Source organism: Podarcis muralis, chromosome 8, assembly GCF_964188315.1.
Source record: "Podarcis muralis chromosome 8, rPodMur119.hap1.1, whole genome shotgun sequence".
Lineage (NCBI taxonomy): Eukaryota > Metazoa > Chordata > Lepidosauria > Squamata > Lacertidae > Podarcis > Podarcis muralis.
This window is the reverse complement of record NC_135662.1, coordinates 91,095,863-91,114,923: the sequence shown is the minus strand read 5'-3', so window position 1 is coordinate 91,114,923 and position 19,061 is coordinate 91,095,863. Positions and strand designations below refer to the sequence as shown.

At 43.2% G+C, this 19,061-nt stretch overlaps 1 protein-coding gene across 2 annotated transcripts in view; it reads right to left on the bottom strand.

Moving 5' to 3' along the window:
- Positions 1 to 19,061, bottom strand: part of SUGT1 (SGT1 assembly cochaperone of MIS12 kinetochore complex) — a 47,468-nt gene that overhangs the window by 20,185 nt on the left and 8,222 nt on the right. The window contains exons 4-9 of one of the 2 annotated variants that reach the window (XM_028738444.2): positions 17,366 to 17,435; positions 16,740 to 16,810; positions 14,184 to 14,237; positions 6,694 to 6,713; positions 5,215 to 5,261; positions 90 to 186 (exon numbers count right to left, since the gene is read on the bottom strand). In XM_028738444.2, the coding sequence (XP_028594277.2) occupies positions 90 to 186; positions 5,215 to 5,261; positions 6,694 to 6,713; positions 14,184 to 14,237; positions 16,740 to 16,810; positions 17,366 to 17,435 (359 nt within the window). The remainder of the gene's footprint in view (positions 1 to 89; positions 187 to 5,214; positions 5,262 to 6,693; positions 6,714 to 14,183; positions 14,238 to 16,739; positions 16,811 to 17,365; positions 17,436 to 19,061) is intronic. The other variant, XM_028738445.2, reaches the window with a different exon arrangement.

The following is a 19,061-nucleotide window of genomic DNA, read 5'->3' as shown; positions in this document are numbered from 1 at the left end:
CACTGAACTCAAAGAAATGACTTTGAAAAGAACTACATTTATAACCTAAGGGTGCCTTGATTTCAGTTTGAATTTTATGCATATCTTACCTCTTTTTCTGAAAACTGTATGTTTACATCATCCTTCTTTGCATTTTTGATCATAATAGTTACAATTACATGAGATTCTGTTTGGTACCAGTCATGCCTTTAAAAAAAACACCAGCATTTTAGTTTATGTGAATATACCACTGTTGTATCCTGATTGCTTCCCAAGACTTTCCCAACTCCTTCCCTCTGAACAAGGGCCCATGTGAACTATGTCAAACATTTAGTTAAAGGTAGGTAGCCGTGTTGGTCTGCCGTAGTTGGAGGAAAAAAATTCCTTTCAGTAGCACCTTAGAGACCAAGTTTGTTTTTGGTATGAGCTTTCATGTGCATGCACACTTCTTCAGATACTATTCAGATTCGTGTGCATGCACACAAAAGCTCATACCAATAACAAACTTAGTTGGTCTCTAAGGTGCTACTGGAAGGAATTTTTTATTTTTTATTTTGTTATGTCAAACATGAATGTCAATGATGATCCTTGGGAGGAAATGGATCATCCAGGAATTGAGCATGGATCCTCCTAAAGCAATGGTCCAAGCCTTTTGGAGTGGAATTGCATACTCATTTTCAAGAATGGAGGATTGATCAGTCCCCAGAATTATCAGTATATTAAGTGGAAGATGCAGCTCCTTTCTAACCAAAGAGCATCAAGTTCATTAATTCTTCAAGTTGACATGAAAGCAACCAAGTGCATTACCTTTAAGTAAGCTCCCGCAATAGATGGTCTCAGCAAGTTTCAAAGACTATTTGATGAGAGCCTTAGAACAGATTCCAGAAGAAAATGCACAGCTGGAAAAAGAGTATCAACAAGGGTGTCCCACATGCCCTTAAAGTAGTGCTGTGCAATGCCAGGTTAATGATTCATAAGACCAGTGCCACTGATTGTGTATGGAGGAATTGACCTGGTTGGACATGGTAGCTGGCTCTGTTCTTGCTGCTGCTTGTCAACCAGGTTTCTCTCATTGCACTATCTCAAATCTTCCATTTGTGGACAAGGTGATTGAGCGGGTGGTCGCAGAAGAACTCCAGGCACGCTTGGAGGATGTGGATCATTTGGACCACTTGCAATCAACACATCATGGGTCTGAAACCACCCTGGTTGCACTGGCTGATGACTTCCAGTGGGACAGGGACAGGGCCAGAGATGAAAGCAGTTTCCTAGTTCTGCTGGATCTCTCAGCAGCTTTTGATACTGACCATGGTATCCTCCTGGATCTTCTAGGTCGTCTGGGAGTTGGGGGCACTGCTATGCAGTGAACCCACTCATTCCTCCTCAGCAATGTCCATAAAGTACTGTTGGGTGAGGTGAGTGTTCAGATCCCTGGACTTGAGGGGTGCCTCAGGGCTCTGACTCCTCTTCCATGCTTTTTAACATCTATAGGAAACTGCTAGGAGAGGTCAATAGGGGGTTTGGGCTGGGTGTTCACCAGATGAAACCCAGCTGTACCTCTCATTTAAATCGAAACAAGTGAAGGCAGTGGATGTCTTGTGTGAGTGTGTGGAGGCGGTTGTGGGGTAGATGGCAGTCAAGAGATTGAGGTGGAATCCCAACAAGACATAAGTACTGGTTCTGGGAGACAAGGAGCAGGGAGGTGTGGGGAATTCCATAGTCCTGAGTGGGGTAAATATGCCCATAAAGAACCAAGTGTGCAGCCTGGGAGTCATTTTGCACTCACAGCTGTCCATGAAGGCACAGGTCAATTCTGTGTCCACGGCAGCGGTCTACCAGCTCCAGCTGGTACACTGGCTGAGACCCTACCTGCTTGCACACTGTGTCACCAGAGTGGTAATGCTCTGGGTATTTCCTGCTTGGACTACTGCAATGCGCTCTACGTGGGGCTACCTTTGAAGGTGACTTGGAAATTACAACTAATCCAGTATGCGGCTGCCAGACTGGTGACTGGGAGCTGCCCCTGGGACCATGTAATACCCGTCTTAAAATATCTACATTGGCTCCCAGTTCGCCTCAGAGTACAATTGGAAGTGTTGGTGCTGGCCTTTAAAGCCCTAAATGGCCTTGGTCCAGAATACCCAAAGGAGCAGAATGGCCTTGGTCCAGAATACCCCATCCTTCAAGCCAGACACTGAGACACTCCAAGGGCCTTCTGGCGGTTTCCTCCCTGAGAGGGAATCAGGCAGAGGGCCTTCTTAGTAGTCAAGCCCCCCCATGTGGAATCCCCTCTCATTAGATGTCAAGGAAACAAACAATTATTTGACTTTTTGAAGACATTTGAAGGCAGTCTTATATATGGAAGTTTTTAATGTTTGATGTTTTACTGTGGTTTTATAATTTGTTTGGAAGCTGTCCAGAATGTCTGGAGCAGCCCAGTCAGATAGGTGGCATATAAATTTATTATTATTATTATTATTATTATTATTATTATTATTATTATTATTAGGATGCTTGCTGGAGGAAATGCTTGAAATGTGAGGAAGCAGGACATCCCCACCCCAGATCTCCAGAACACTACCCTGGTCTGCCACCTGCCTTTCCGGGTACTGGGGCACTGGCTCTGTATCTACCCCAGCGGTAGAAAGCCTAGCATGCCACTCATGGATGCAGTATCTTGCTGTTGTGGAAGTTTGTAGGAATAACAGAAAAATCGCAATTGAAATAGAGGTAGTAAAGCAGATCACTAGCTCCTGGCCAGGATTATGTAATGAGTGGGAATGCAAGCTGTGCAAATTTGCGAATTATTTTGTCAGGATGGATGTCAGTTTATGTTGTTTGTGGGACCCATAAGCCTACCGGCTGTTATTTCCGGGTTGATTCTGGAGAGATCAGTGGAGGAAAGGTTATATGCAAAATGACCAGAGGAGCTTCCTCCTGCCCTTCTGAGCTCTCCACCTCCCCCACGCAGCTACATTTTTTGGCCACTATGTAGCTAATACATTTTAAGAAGTTGAGTGCACAGATTCCCCTCTGGCTGGGATTTGCAATCCTATTAGGAAACAAGGTGGTAGAAAGGAAGGAAAAGTGTAGCTTGCCAGAGCTTGTGGACTGGATGCTGACCATGCAGAAGCTGTTGAGTCTGGTGTGGTCAGGGTGTGCATCTGCCAAACCAAACCCATCAAGATTATTATTATTTTTTGGGGGGGGGCTATGGATGGATATTGTTTCAGGAACCTCTGGTTTGCCAATGGCTTTAACGCCTTGGAATCTGCTCTCTTCTGTCTGGATGCAGAGTAGTCAAGTATTGGTTTTATTTTTTGAGGGAAGTTCTCTCTGGAATGTTGTTGAGTCACAAGAGTTAATTATACCTATCTGCTTTCTAACGCTGAACAAGAACAGAATGCACAGGGCTCCAGGCCAGATACTAAGGGATTCTGCAGCAAATAAGTTAATTTCGAAAAACAGGAAAACATTAAAATCCTGGTCCTAGATGCCTATATTCTTATGTGCCACCTGAGAGTTGAGCTGAGTTTGTCCAGTAGGCTGTCTGGAATAATCATTTTCCAGAAATCATAGCTCAACTTTTTCACTTTACATTAATCAAATAATTCAATTTCAAGGAGTCCAACACAGAAAGCAAAAAGATTCTTTTAGCCATTCTCTTAGCCCCAACCCCTCATTTATAAAGAGGGAATACTAATACATACCCTCCAACATTTCTCCACTGAAAATAGGGATGTCCTCTTCGATAAGGATCATTTTACTATATATACCCCACACATCTTACTGGGATGCCCCAGCCACTCTGGGCAGCTTCCAACATATATTAAAACGTAATAAAACATTAAACATAAAAACACTTCCCTATACCAGATTGCCTTCAAACTGCTTGGGGGTCAGATAATTCCATACCCTCCAACTTTTCTCCAATGAAAACAGGGATGCCCTAAGGAAATGTGAGACATTCCAGGATCAAATCAGAAACCAGGACAGCTTCTCTAAATAGGGACACTTAGGGAATCTGCTAATACTAGCCAACTACTGTACATGGTAGCTATAAAGGACCCGACAGTTAAGTCCAGTCACGAACAACTCTGGGGTTGCAGTGCTCATCTCGCTTTACTGGCCGAGGGAGTCGACGTTTGTCCGCAGACAGTTTTTCTGGGTCATGTGGCCAGCATGACTGGGTCATGTGGCCAGGCGAAACCAGAACAGCTCATGGAAACGCCTTTTACCTTCCCGCTGAAGCGGTACCTATTTATCTACTTGCATTTTGATGTGCTTTCGAACTGCTAGGTTGGCAGGAAGTGGGACCGAGCAAAGGGAGCTCACCCCATCGCGGGGATTTTAACCGCCAACCTTCCGATCGGCAAGTCCCAGGCTCAGTGGTTTAGACCATAGTGCTACCTGTATGGTAGCTATAAAGATGATTAATTATTGCACAGTGTCACCAGTGCATATGGCAATGTACTGAGCTGCAAAGGCAAAATCTCTGCCGGCAGTAGCTTACAATCTGAGATGAACAAAATGACAAAAACAAGACAGGAAGGGAGGAAAAGCAGAATTCAGGCAAACCCAGCTAAATGCTTGGCTAGCTGGAACTGAAGATTAAGGGGATAAATATGACAGAGCCCACGTGGAATGAATGGGTTCTCAGGAAACTGAGAGTTTATACCTTATGTTCAGGGAGGGGCTTCCAAACATGGGGAAAACAAGTGCAAATGGGCAGTAATTTAAGGGAGTTCAAGACCACAGGCGGTAAAGTTGGCTGTGTAGTGTTCATAGGCAGGATTATAGCGAGAAACGAAGGTCAAATTACAAAATTATTCAGAGTGTCCCATACGTTCTAATGAAATTATGATTATGTCTACATTGCATTTCAGGATATAATTAATACCAAGACAGCTAACAAGCAACATTCAATTATGTATTTTAAGAACACAAAACACAATAGTGAAAAATTAAAAAAAACACCACCAGGTTGCTACTCATAGGGCAGCTGATGGTATATTACTCTGGGGGGCAGGGTAGAAGAGTTCTGCTGGAGCCTGCTCCTGCTCCCTTTCCTGGAACCCTTTCCACTGGACGACAGGTTATAGTAGATCACCTGGAGTGGCTTGGCTGAGGAAAGTCCCACTGGTTCTGGCTTTCTTTTGAGGCATTTCTTAGGAAAATTATTCTATAAACACTAAGTACTGTTATAGAGAATGTTAAAAAAGAACTCCATCTTACTTGATCTTAGGTGGTTTTGACTGATGTTGCATAATCTGATTGTCATCCTTTACAATGAAAAGATATTGATAAATTAGAATAATCTAGCAGTTTTTAAGCCAAGCATCATAATATTTTCACATTACAAAAGAGTGCTTTTTAGTAGCTATCTGTGGTCTCTTGTGCATGAAATGGACTTCAATACAAGAACCACATGAAAATAAAAAGGTAAAGGTACCCCTGCCCGTACGGGCCAGTCTTGACAGACTCTAGGGTTGTGCGCTCATCTCACTCTATAGGCCGGGAGCCAGCGCTGTCCGCAGACACTTCCGGGTCACGTGGCCAGCATGACGAAGCTACTCTGGTGAACCAGAGCCGCACACGGAAACGCCGTTTACCTTCCCGCTAGTAAGCGGTCCCTATTTATCTACTTGCACCCGGGGGTGCTTTCGAACTGCTAGGTTGGCAGGCGCTGGGACTGAGCAGCGGGAGCGCACCCCGCAGCGGGGATTCGAACCGCCGAACATGCGATCGGCAAGTCCTAGGCGCTGAGGTTTTACCCACAGCACCACCCGCGTCCCAAATACCACATGAAAATACACACATGCAAAAAGAAAGTTTAGGCACATTTTTTTTATATATATATATATATATGTCATATTTCCACAACTCCTGTACCCATGAAACCAGTGGGTGGGTGTATGACTAGAAAAACATGCACCTACATATAATTTTACAGATAATAAATCATTTTCTGATTACTCAAGGGGACTCAAAACTATAAGGACACAGAACCATAAGATTAAAAGCATATTGTGGCTAAAAGCACTTCAGAACTTTAAATATAAGCAGAAGAAAATCGCAGCAGACAGAATGTGCAATATTTTTAAACGGAAAGCTGTTGAGCACAAGGTGTTGGCAAGGACAGCATAGGGAAATGTTTAAATGAGGAATCTCAGGGTGGAACATAGTGTGCTTTTAGCTTATGTGGTCAAGAACAGCAAAGCAAGGAACTGTGTGAGAGGTTATGACCAAGGAGCAGACAAAGATCAAGGGAGCCAGCTGGAAAGAACTGAATGGAGATAGAAACCATCCAAGGCCATGGTCACAGAGATACAAGCTACGGGAAGAAGAGAAAGACCTAGCAGAGAGGAACTAACTCAAAAGTTAACAGGAGAGAAGCAAGAAAGGCCTGGTCCTAGACATGTGTAAATTTCTGTATGCACTGTATATTCGTCTGTGTGTTTCTTGTTCTTTACTTTTAAAATTCTGATAAATTACATTTAAAAATTATCTGAGATTTTCTGATCTATTAGCACTTGATTCAGAGGGTGGGAAGACTAGTGGACACTGAGTAGTAGGAATCCTGTTGGAAAGTGTTTGGGTCACATTATAAAATGCCTCATCAACATCAACATCAACTCCTTACAAAGGTTGCCATACAACTTGGAGAAGTGTTATGCTCTAGAAGCCAAGTATACAAATTAGGGAGAACCTTACCACCTCATTCTGCAATCCAGCTGCAAGGCAAAAAATAAATAAATCTTTATTTTGAAAACATGTTTCTTAAAATATGTATCAATTAGCCACAAAGAAAGCATGCTGGTATCAAAGCTATTTAGTAGTTTTGCTCCAGGTTATTTTACAGAATGAGTCAGTTTAACACTAGACACATTTAGATTGCAAACCTTAACTAGGGAGTGAGTGGGACTTACTTCCAAGGAAACATGAACAAGCTTCCACACCAAGTGTGAAAAGTTTCTGGCAACAGTAATGTACCATTCAAGCAGCAGCAACACACACAGAGAGATCTAAGGCAGTTATGGTGGGCTTCCAAGCTGGAGGCCTACTTAGGCCCATCTGACTCTGAAATTGGCATGTGTGGCTGTTTCGAGCAAACTATGCCACCTGCCAGTTACCTGACATCACCTTGGGTGGGGGCATATATAAAATCTGCAAGAACTTTAGAACATTGGACTGTTTTGTTAAACAGCCTATATAAGCAAATCCTTTCCACTCTTAAGACTCCTTATTTTGAATCTGTTGGTTCCTTCAAAAACTTTATATAACTAGATGCTGGAAATGAACTTCAGCACCATATGGTAAAAAATGGCTTATTAAAACAATGGCAATTGGTAAAATTAACAAATTTTGTATGGAGAATAAATTCCTCTTTTCCTTTGGTCTTGTTATTTGAAAAGTTGAGATCTTTTATGATTTATGATCAACCATATTATTACTTTCTCTTATTAGAGACTTTTTTCTGTGAATTCTAATTTGTAACTTCATTTCTTTTTCAATAAAAGAAAAAGACCAATAAATAAACTTTATTGTTGGTAAACTTTCATTTTTGTTTTGTATTTATGTACTTAAGCCTAAATTGGTTTGTTTGTTTTTTGTAATATTGAATTTATTCTGTGATTGCTAAATTGTTGATTTTGTTATTTTGATTTTACTGTATTTTGATGTTTTGAATGTCTGCTATAAGCCACTTTGGGCACAGCTCATTGTGGAAAGTCCAATCAATCAATCAACTGAAAGAAAACAGCTAAACCTGGAATGAACCACTCATGCCACACAATGGAATTTGTTGTTGTTGTTGTTTAGTCGTTTAGTCGTGTCCGACTCTTCGTGACCCCATGGACCAGAGCACACCAGGCACCTCTGTCCTCCACTACTTCCCGCAGTTTGGTCAAACACAATGGAATTACTCACTTTGTATTAAACTGTTAAGACACCTGCTCTCATTGGCCACAAACTGGAAATCAGCAACATTGTTTATTGTTTATAAATTTATTAAAAATGCAAATAAGAAATCAATAAAAAAACTACCATACTCATCTGAACACTGGCACTGTAGTACAATGTAACACTGATTTATCCTTTGCTTGACTCAGGCAGTAAAATGTTGCATCCCAAACTGCAGAAAAGCAGAAAGTATGCAGCAACTGAAGTGTTAGGGACATGGGTGGCGCTGTGGTCTAAACCACTGAGCCTTTTGGGCTTGCTGATTGGAAGGTCAGCAGTTCGAATCCCAGCAACAGGGTGAGCTCCCGTTGCTCCGTCCCAGCTCCTGCTAACCTACCAGTTCAAAAGCACGTCAAAGTGCAAGTAGATAAATAGGTACCACTGTGGCAGGAAGGTAAACACAGTTTCTGTGTGCTCTGGCTTCCGTCATGGTGTTCCGTTGCACCAGAAGCAGTTTAGTCTGCTGGCCACATGACCTGGAAATTTGTCTGTGGACAAATGCCGGCTCCCTCAGCCTGAAAGGGAGATGAGTGCCACACCCCACAGTCGCTTTTGACTGGACTTAACCGTCCAGGGGTCCTTTACCTTTGTTGTTGTTAGTCTTTATGTCTTCCTCCAGCTCACTAAAGGGAATGTTCTGCCAATTCTTTTATCGTATTGGCCTACCATAAAGGGCTACAGTAAGGATTAATGAGCTGGTGTGAGGTTTCAGAACATATGAAATGTGTTACAGAAATGCCAAATATTATGAAGTACTTGAAGTTCAAATGGTTGCAGTTAACTCACAAACTCCATTTTGAATCACTATTTCACTTCTGTGGCTACTACGTGGTTTAAAATAATTAGCCAAATAAAGGAGAACAACATTAGGCACTTCTAGCACTCTTTAAACATGTGTGTGGCTGAATTTGTGTGTGTGTGTGTGTGTGTGTGGCTGAATTTTTGCCTGTAGAATTTTGAACTGAAGTTCCTTGTAGGAATCATAAAACTGCTTGAAGAGAATATTTTGTCTGTCAAATAAGTAGAAAATGACTGCTCTTTTGACTCTTACTTGGCTACCTTGCTTCACTTTCTACCTTAAAGAGTTTGAGAAGGGTTTTATTTCTCAAAGAGGAAAATATTATCTCCATATTCTCACTGGGATGTGCAGAAACAGTCAATTCAAAGTTATATATCTTTCATATTTCCCATCAGATTTAAACTAAGCTTTGAAATGCGTACAAGATCTATGTGTGCTGTCCCTAGCTTCTTAAAACAGAACACCCCCTAATTACTGCATTTAGGTATAGGTTTCTTTATTCTCCATTCAAAATACAAGGGAAGAATAATAAAATCAAAGCAAATATTCAGTAATTTCAGCGTCTATGACAGAAATCTGTACATTTAAGAAGTAACCCAAAAACCAATTAATAAAATACCATACATTTATAGAAGAAATTCTGGCAACTGTAAGGAACATTCTTGGACCCTGGAGTACCACTTCCAGTTTGTAATTTTTTACAAAATAATTTTTTTAGACTTCTCTGACCAGCAGCATCTCTGTTATTCTTTAGGCATCAGGCAAAGTGCACACTGTTCTTTCAGGCTTTCAGCTGTGTGTAAGATATTTTAACGGACTTACATCACTGGTTTATACTTGTTTAGAAGTTGATCTGCTCTCTTTTCTTTTTGATTTCATTGTATTGCATTTTGTTGTGCTATATTATTGTAAGCTACCTTGAGACCATTCTATGGCAGAAGCAAGATAGAAAGGTTGAAAATAAATTCAGTCTATAATTGCAATGTCTCTCTACCACACATTTTCTGAAAGTCACACCTTTTTGTATACGAACCACTTGCATGCTCACACACATACACGTTGCCACCCTAATCGTAAATATGAATATATTTATGTATTTGTAAGTTATTTGGAAAAACAAGTGTTGCACTAGATCTCGTAACCCACTTGGCAGGTTCTACAAGGCCTCTCCTCCTCCCAGAGGGGAGGAGTTGTGAGTGGGAGCAGCTTCCCGCAGCGGCAGGGAGGCGTATCCAGCTCCCTGCTTCTGATTGCCTCTGCTGCTGCGGCCAAGCGTTTCAGTCGGCCAAAAGGGCCGGCTGGTGGGTGGGGTTAGCTGCATTTAAGCAGGCACGGCAGCTCTCTGACCCCAGTCAGTTCCTGCTTGCATCGGATCTCCCTCCCTCCCTCTTTGGTCAGCTTCCTTTGCGTATTGACCTTGCTATGGACTTCGGTTGGACTGGTAGGACTTTTTTTATCCATTTGGCAATGTGGAACCAGCCTCTTGGTTTTCTCGTCTACCTCGTAGCAACTCATCACAACTTTCTGGTATTGGCGGTTAGGCATTGGAATAGGTGTGCTGTGTTGGAGGATTGGGTATGGGCCATCATCTACCCCTCCTCTTTGGGGTATTCTGTTAAAGGAATCCGGCGGTCGTGGATCCTGTCCAATGCCCTACTGGTGGCTAGGGCCATGGCACGACCTTCGGTGACATCATGGGGAAGCTTCCAGTTGTATTTGCATCAACAAGCTTCTCCCACGGGTTGTTAACCCGAAATGACTCCCTGCTGAGAGGGGTGGAGTCATGTGTTGCTGTTTTATCCAATGCCTAAGGCAATATTACTCACATGCTGTAACCAATAAAGTTGTGGCCTAATTTTTCCCATTAACCTAAAATAATGTGTTTTTATGTCTTATTATAATCCTATAATCCTCCTTCAAGGATCACTGCCTTGCCGTGGCGAAGGGGCTTGAATAACTCAGAGAAACTATGAGCTATGCCGTGCAGGGCCACCCAAGATGGACAGGTCATAGTGGAGAGTTTTGACCAAACGTGATCCACCTGGAGCAGGAACTGGCAAGCCACTCCAGTATCCCTGCCAAGAAAACTCTATGGACAAAGACAACAGGCATATAAAAGTTATGACGCTGGAAGATGAGCCCCTCAGGTCAGAAGGTGTCCAACATGCTACTGGGGAAGAGCGGAGGACAAGGACAAGTAGATCCAGAGCTGATGAAGCGGCTGGGCCAAAGCCGAAAGGACGCTCAGTTGCGGATATGCATGGAAGCGAAAGGAAAGTCCAATGCTGTAAAGAAAAATATTGCATAGGAACCTGGAATGTAAGAACCATGAACCTGGGTAAGTTGGATGTGGTCAAAAATGAGATGGCAAGAATAAATATTGACATCTTGGGCATCAGTGAACTAAAATGGACGGGAATGGGCGAATTCAGTTCGGATGACTATCATATCTACTACAGTGGACAAGAAACCCGTAAAAGAAATGGAGTGGCCCTCATAGTCAACAAAAGAGTGGTGAAAGCTGTACTGGGATGCAATCTCAAAAATGATAGAATGATCTCGATACGAATCCAAGGCAGACCTTTTAACATCACAGTAATCCAAGTTTATGCACCAACTACTGGTGCTGAAGAAACTGAAATTGACCAATTCTATGAAGACTTACAAGACCTTATAGAAGTGACACCAAAGAAGGATGTTCTGCTCATAATAGGGGATTGGAATGCTAAAGTAGGGAGTCAAGAGATAAAAGGAACAACTGGCAAGTTTGGCCTTGGAGTTCAAAACGAAGCAGGGCAAAGGCTAATAGAGTTCTGTCAAGAGAACAAGCTGGTCATCACAAACACTCTTTTCCAACAACACAAGAGACGACTCTACACATGGACATCACCAGATGGGCAGCATCGAAATCAGATTCATTATATTCTCTGTAGCCAAAGATGGAGAAGCTCTATACAGTCAGCAAAAACAAGACCTGGAGCTGACTGTGGCTCAGATCATCAGCTTCTTATAGCAAAATTCAAGCTTAAACTGAAGAAAGTAGGAAAAACCACTGGGCCGGTAAGATACAATCTAAGTCAAATCCCTTATGAATACACAGTGGAAGTGAGGAACAGGTTTAAGGATTTAGATTTGGTGGACAGAGTGCCTGAAGAACTATGGATGGAGGCTCGTAACATTATACAAGAGGCAGCAACTAAAACCATCCCAATGAAAAGGAAATGCAAGAAAGCAAAGTGGCTGTCCAACGAGGCCTTACAAATAGCGGGGGAGAGAAGGCAAGCAAAATGCGAGGGAGATAGTGAAAGATACAGGAAATTGAATGCAGATTTCCAAAAAATAGCAAGGAGAGACAAGAAGGCCTTCTTAAACGAGCAATGCAAAGAAATAGAGGAAAACAATAGAATGGGAAAAACCAGAGATCTGTTCAAGAAAATTGGAGATATGAAAGGAACATTTTGTACAAAGATTTCCATAATAAAAGACAAAAGTGGAAAGGACCTAACAGAAGCAGAAGACATCAAGAAGAGGTGGCAAGAATACACAGAGGAACTATACCAGAAAGAAATTGATGTCTCGTATACCCCAGGTAGTGTGGTTGCTGACCTTGAGCCAGACATCCTGGAAAGTGAAGTCAAATGGGCCTTAGAAAGCATCGCTAATAACAAGGCCAGTGGAAGTGATGATATTCCAGCTGAATTATTTAAAATTTTAAAAGATGATGCTGTTAAGGTGCTACACTCAATATGCCAGCAAATTTGGAAAACTCAGCAGTGGCCAGAGGATTGGAGAAGATCAGTCTACATCCCAATCCCAAAGAACGGAAGTGCCAAAGAATGCTCCAACTACCGCACAATTGCACTCATTTCACACGCTAGCAAGGTTATGCTTAAAATTCTACAAGGCAGGCTTAAGCAGTATGTGGACCGAGAACTCCCAGAAGTGCAAGCTGGATTTAGAAGAGGCAGAGGAACCAGAGACCAAATTGCAAACATGTGCTGGATTATGGAGAAAGCTAGAGAGTTCCAGAAAGACATCTACTTCTGCTTCATTGACTATGCAAAAGCCTTTGACTGTGTCGACCACAGCAAACTATGAAAGCATGAGACTTTGTTGGACTACATGGACCAAGTTCTTAAAGAAATGGGAGTGCCTGATCACCTCATCTGTCTCCTGAGAAATCTCTATGTGGGACAAGAAGCTACAGTTAGAACTGGATATGGAACAACTGATTGGTTCAAAATTGGGAAAGGAGTACGACAAGGCTGTATATTGTCCCCCTACTTATTTAACTTATATGCAGAATTCATCATGCGAAAGGCTGGGCTGGATGAATCCCTAGCCGGAATTAAGATCGCCGGAAGAAATATCAACAACCTCAGATATGCAGATGACACAACCTTGATGGCAGAAAGTGAGGAGGAATTAAAGAACCTTTTAATGAGGGTGAAAGAGGAGAGCGCAAAATATGGTCTGAAGCTCAACATCAAAAAAACGAAGATCATGGCCACTGGTCCCATCACCTCCTGGCAAATAGAAGGGGAAGAAATGGAGGCAGTGAGAGATTTTATGTTCTTGGGCTCCATGATCACTGCAGATGGTGACAGCAGTCACAAAATTAAAAGACGCCTGCTCCTTGGGAGAAAGGCGATGGCAAATCTAGACAACATCTTAAAAAGTAGAGACATCACCTTACCAACAAAGGTCCGTATAGTTAAAGCCATGGTTTTCCCAGTAGTGATGTATGGAAGTGAGAGCTGGACCATAAAGAAGGCTGATCGCCGAAGAATTGATGCTTTTGAATTATGGTGCTGGAGGAGACTCTTGAGAGTCCCATGGACTGCAAGAAGATCAAACGCATCCATTCTTAAGGAAATCAGACCTGAGTGGTCACTGGAAGGACAGATCGTGAAGTTGAGGCTCCAGTACTTTGGCCACCTCATGAGAAGAGAAGACTCCCTGGAAAAGACCCTGATGTTGGGAAAGATGGAGGGCACAAGGAGAAAGGGACGACAGAGTACAAGATGGCTGGATAGTGTTCTTGAAGCTACCAACATGAGTTTGACCAAACTGCGGGAGGCGGTGGAAGACAGGAGTGCCTGGCGTGCTCTGGTCCATGGGGTCACGAAGAGTCGGACACGACTAAACGACTAAACAACAACAACAACAATCCTATGCAGGTGGCGGGTCCTCGACTCACAACTAGGTTTGCTGATGGTTGTTCCCCAATAAATCCTCTTCACAGGGAAACTTGTGCAGTGTAAATCCTGATTCTACTTGGAATATATCACACAGATTTTGAGGCAGGCAGGGTCAAAAGCATTAAAAATTCAGTGAAGAGTATTTACCAGGGTATAGATGAAAACACGAAAAAGGTCCATTAGGATGGCACATCTGAGGTTTCCCATCCCATAAGAATGCATATAAGTAAAGCACTGCTTACCATTGATGGCTTCCTCACATCTTTGAATCCAAATAGTAAAAGCTGTGTCAGCACCTAGCAGATGAAACACACAATAGTCTACTGCAGTATGACATCTATTATAAGATTTGATAAGCTTTTATGCTGTGGTGACAACTGTCTACATAGCAAACACAGGCTCTTGCTAGAATCTGAGATTCCCAGCCTTTCTAGCTTTTACTGAAGACAAAGGGAGCAAACTTATAGCAATACAGTGGTGCCTCGCAAGACGAAAAGAATCCGTTCCGCGATTCTCTTCGTCTAGCGGTTTTTTCGTCTTGCGAAGCAACCCTATTAGCGGCTGTCAGGGGCTCAGGAGCAGAGGCACAGGAAAGGGAGGAAATAGAGAGCGAGGGGGAGGAATCCGAAGGAAATGTTAGCGATGACAGCGGCCCGAGGTCTCTGAGTCTTTCCAGCAAATCGGAAGATTCACAGAAAGGGGCTCCCATGGTCAGAGCAAGGGGGGTGCCTAGGGGGACACCCCAGGAAGAAGGGGCCAGAGGGGACTCAGAGAGCAGCAGTTGGAAATCAGGACCAGCTTCCCCACCAGAGCGCAGTAGGGGGGAGGAGTCCCAGGTATCGGGATCAGGCGGCTCACCGCCAGCGGGAGATGAGTCAGGATTGGCCATGCCTCCATCGGAGAGCGAGGAAACGGTCAAGAGGAAGGTTGGAGGCTGGGCGCACGCGCCAAGTTCAAATGTACAGGAGGGCGGCGCAGTTGGTAGCCCGGATAGGGAGCCAGGTCCTAAAGCCCGCCGAAAGGAGGGAGAGGAGTCAGGGGGGTCAGCGTCAGCGTCAGAAGAGTCCAGAAAGGAGGGGACGCCGGGGGGCAGAAGGACCCAGAGGAGAAAGGAGAGACGGAAGAGGTGGAGTAAGGTTAGAGTCTTATACTGGTGTACAGGGGGTGGAGACTCAGATGGAGCTTCGCCGGTCTAGCTTCTAAGATGTGGAGCTGCGCGCTGCGGCTTGAAAATGGAAACTGTACTTCAATAAAGACCTTTGTACATTACTACCGGCTAGCGTTGGTCCTCTGTGAGCTGGGACCTGGAGGCAGCTCTGACAGCGGCTAAGCGGATTAGCGCTGTTAGCGGTTTAGCGGCTATTAAAGGATTAGCGGCTAAGCTGCTAAAAGGCTATTAGCGGCTTAGCGGCTTAGAAAAAGGGGGGGAAAGCGGGGGGGGGGGGAAATCGCAAGACTAGCAAGACGTTTCGTCTTGCGAAGCAAGCCCATAGGGAAAATCGTCTTGCGAAGCAACTCAGAAACGGAAAACCCTTTCGTCTAGCGGGTTTTCCGTCTTGCGAGGCATTCGTCTTGCGGGGCACCACTGTATCTGCCAGGAGGAGCAGAAGCGGAAATCTAGTTGTGCTGGGAGGTTCCCAGGGCAGCTGGGCCCAGGGGATCTTAAGTCCTGAAAAAAGGGTGTTCCAGGAATGGGGCAGGCTTGAGCTGGATCCTAAGACCATTGAGCTCAGTCAAGTGGCCTGGCAAACTGCCATAAGTTCAGCTGGCAAGAAGGGTGATGTAACTCAAAAGGCTTTTTTTCTCTCTGCCATGCTTAGGCAGTAATTTCTTGAACAGAATCTGGATCTGATGCACCTTATGCTGGTTTAACATATGCCACGGCTGCTTCACACTGGCTTCCTGTGTTGCTCCTTAAGTGGCAAAAAGTGTGGCTCTCAGTCACACACAAGTAACCTACCCGTGACAATATCAACCTATCAGCAGTTAACTTTGAGATATTGTATTCAACTCTGGATTACAGAAAAACTTTTTTGATTACAAAATGCCATTATAGAAGGATAGCATAGTAACATATGTGTACCTGTACCAACTATTTATTTAAAAAGCATTCAATATTGAACCAATTGACAAAGGCACTCAATGTTGTTCCAGCTTTCAATGCTACTTAAATAGTTTGGTGATCAGATTTCATTTAAGTCCAAAAAGATGACATCTATCATGGAGGGTATGCAAACTGGATGTCATCTACACTCTAGGAAACTATGGTTGGTTAACTTTAATTATGGTTAGTGAAAACAAGCCAACTTTAAACCATAGTTTATAAAGGTGGCTTGTTTTCCTTAACGTTAGTTAAGATTAAGCTTCTGATCTCCTCTTCACAGTTACAGGGGAGGGGAGAGAATCGCATGAAGGATCACCTAGGTTTGTTATTGGGCTGCCTAACTACAATATGATTCACTGTAATGATGGTGTTGTGATCTTGGCTGTTAGTCCTGGAAGACCTGCTCTGTCTGGCGGGTGTTTTTCACCTGGCCTGGGAGGGTGAGACCCTGACTGACCCAACCTACAAAAACTGAAGCTGCTGATCAGACTCTTGGGCTGTTGTATCATTGGGGGGGGGGGGGGGTTGCTGTTACCAATATTATTTTTTTGCATCTTTAATTTAGAGCTTTTCAAAGCATTATTTGTGATAACTACTTTATGTTTGTAATTATGTGATTTTTAAAATGTTGTCAGCCACTTTGAGCATGGTTTAAACTATGAGGTGGCATATCAGTTTGAACGTTCATACTTACTGTCCAGTTGTTGTCCTTCCCTGAAAGACTTCAGTGCAGAATCATAGTCTTTCATATGGTATTCACCTACCCTGATGTACACGTAAGGGTAGAAAATGCCAATATTTGTTAAGCAGGATCTACCAACATTATAAAATTCAGTAATTGATTGACAATTCACTCCTATTAATGCAGAGGAACAGTCAAACCTTATAAACATTTCAATTATTTAATAATTAAAAGAATCCTTAGTTTTACTTGGTCTGTGACTTGCAATCAAGAATCTTGAATGAACTTGTATTAAATTGCTACAGAAATCATAAATAGGTCCAGGTAAATATTCTAAATATTTATCCAAAAGTACTATTTTGAGAAAAGAATACACTTCCAATTTTGTAAAGCAAGGCCCCAGTTCTCTCCAACCCCCCTACCCATTGCACCCACATTCCACACCATTCCCAAGGAACAACTTCTCAGGAAGCCACAATGGTGGGGGGAGTGTGTGGCAAAAGTTGGGGGGAGGGCAACTTGTGTGAATGCCAGTGATTCTCCCCATACAAAAGCACCTTTGCAAGAAAGTCAACAAGATCTTCACAAAATTGGGAAACTAAAAACACCTGCATATGATTCATAAAATAAACACTCACCCTTGTCTGAGAAAGGCTACAGCATTACTGGCATCAAGTGATAGTGACTTCTTTGCATCTGCAATGGCATCTACAAAAAAAGGTTATTAAATTTTTAAGTATTGCATTATTTCACTCACTATTAAACCACACTAATTCTGTCTTTCCTCAATACTTCACACAGGTTTCCTCATACTAGAATAGTCAGTTAATGGGTGGCAACTACATATATTAGAAATAAAATATAAACAAGCTATTCTAGGAAGAAGGCAAAACCTGCATCTAAAGTTTTCTGAACCTTATTTAGATTAGTAGTATCAGTTTCAAATATGGAGCTGTTATGACAAACAAGTACAGTACATAATAAATCAGCTAGAAAAGATAGATATACAACAGTAGTAGTAGTAGTAGTAGTAGTAGTAGTAGTAGTCGTAGTATTTATACTCCACCCATCTGGCTGGGTTGCCCCAGACACTCTGGACGGCTTCCAAAAATTATAAAAGCACAATAAAACTTCAAAAATTAAAAACTTCCCTATACAGGGTTGCCATCAGATGTCTTCTAAAAGCCAAGTAACTGTTTATTTCCTTGACATTTGACGGGAGGGCATTCCACAGGGTGGGCTTGACTACTGAGAAGGCCCTCTTCCTAGTTCCCTGTAACCTCACTTCTGCAGTGAGGGAACAACCAGAAGACCCTCAGAGCTGGACCTCATTATCTGGGCTGGATGATGTGGGTGGAGATACTTCAGGCATACAGGGCTGAGGCCATTTAGGGCTTTAAGGTCAGCACCAACATTGTGAATTGTGCTCAGAAACGTACTGGGAGCCAGTATTGATCCTTTAGGGCCAGTGTTATGGTCCCAGCGGCTGCTTCCAGTCACCAGCGTGGTAACTACATTCTGGATTAGTTGTAGTTTCCATGTCACCTTCAAAGGTAGCCCCATGTAGAGCACTGTAGTTCAAGCGGGAGATACCCAGAGCATTACCACTCTGGCGAGACAGCCTGCGGGCAGGAAGAGTCTCAGCCAGTGTACCAGACAGAGCTGGTAGACAGCCGCCCTGGACACAGAATTGACCCATGCCTCCATGGACAGCTGTGAGTCCAAAATGACTCCCAGGCTATGCACCTGGTCCTTCAGGACCAGGGAATTCCCCACACCTGCTTGCTCTGTCTCCCAGAACCACTAATTCCATCCACTGGCTGCCATCCACCCCGTAACCACCTCCAGATATCCACACAAGAAGTTCACATCCACACAAGAAGTTCACTGGTTCCGATTTAAACAAGAGGTCGAGCTTGGTATAGTCTGCATACTGGTGAACACAAGAATGGGCCTTTTCTGCAGTGGCTCCCCATTTGTGGAATGCTGTCCTCAGGGAGGTTCGTCTGGTGCCCTCATTATACACCTTTAGGTGCCAGGTGAAAACTCTTTAACCAGGCCTTTGGTTGATTGACATACAATCTGCTTTTAAAATGTGTTGGAGAAGGGGGATTATTGGGTTGTTCTTGTTTTTATTTTTATTATGTCTTTCATGTTTCTATATTGTGATTTTATGTTGTGAACCGCCCTGCTACCTGTGGGTGTAGGGCAGTATGCAAATTTTAATATTAATAAAAAATAAAAAGCGCAGATGGCTGCCACCCACGTAATTCCCCTATGCCATGCCTAATTAACAGTAAAAGAACACAGACAATACAATGGGCAGATCCAACC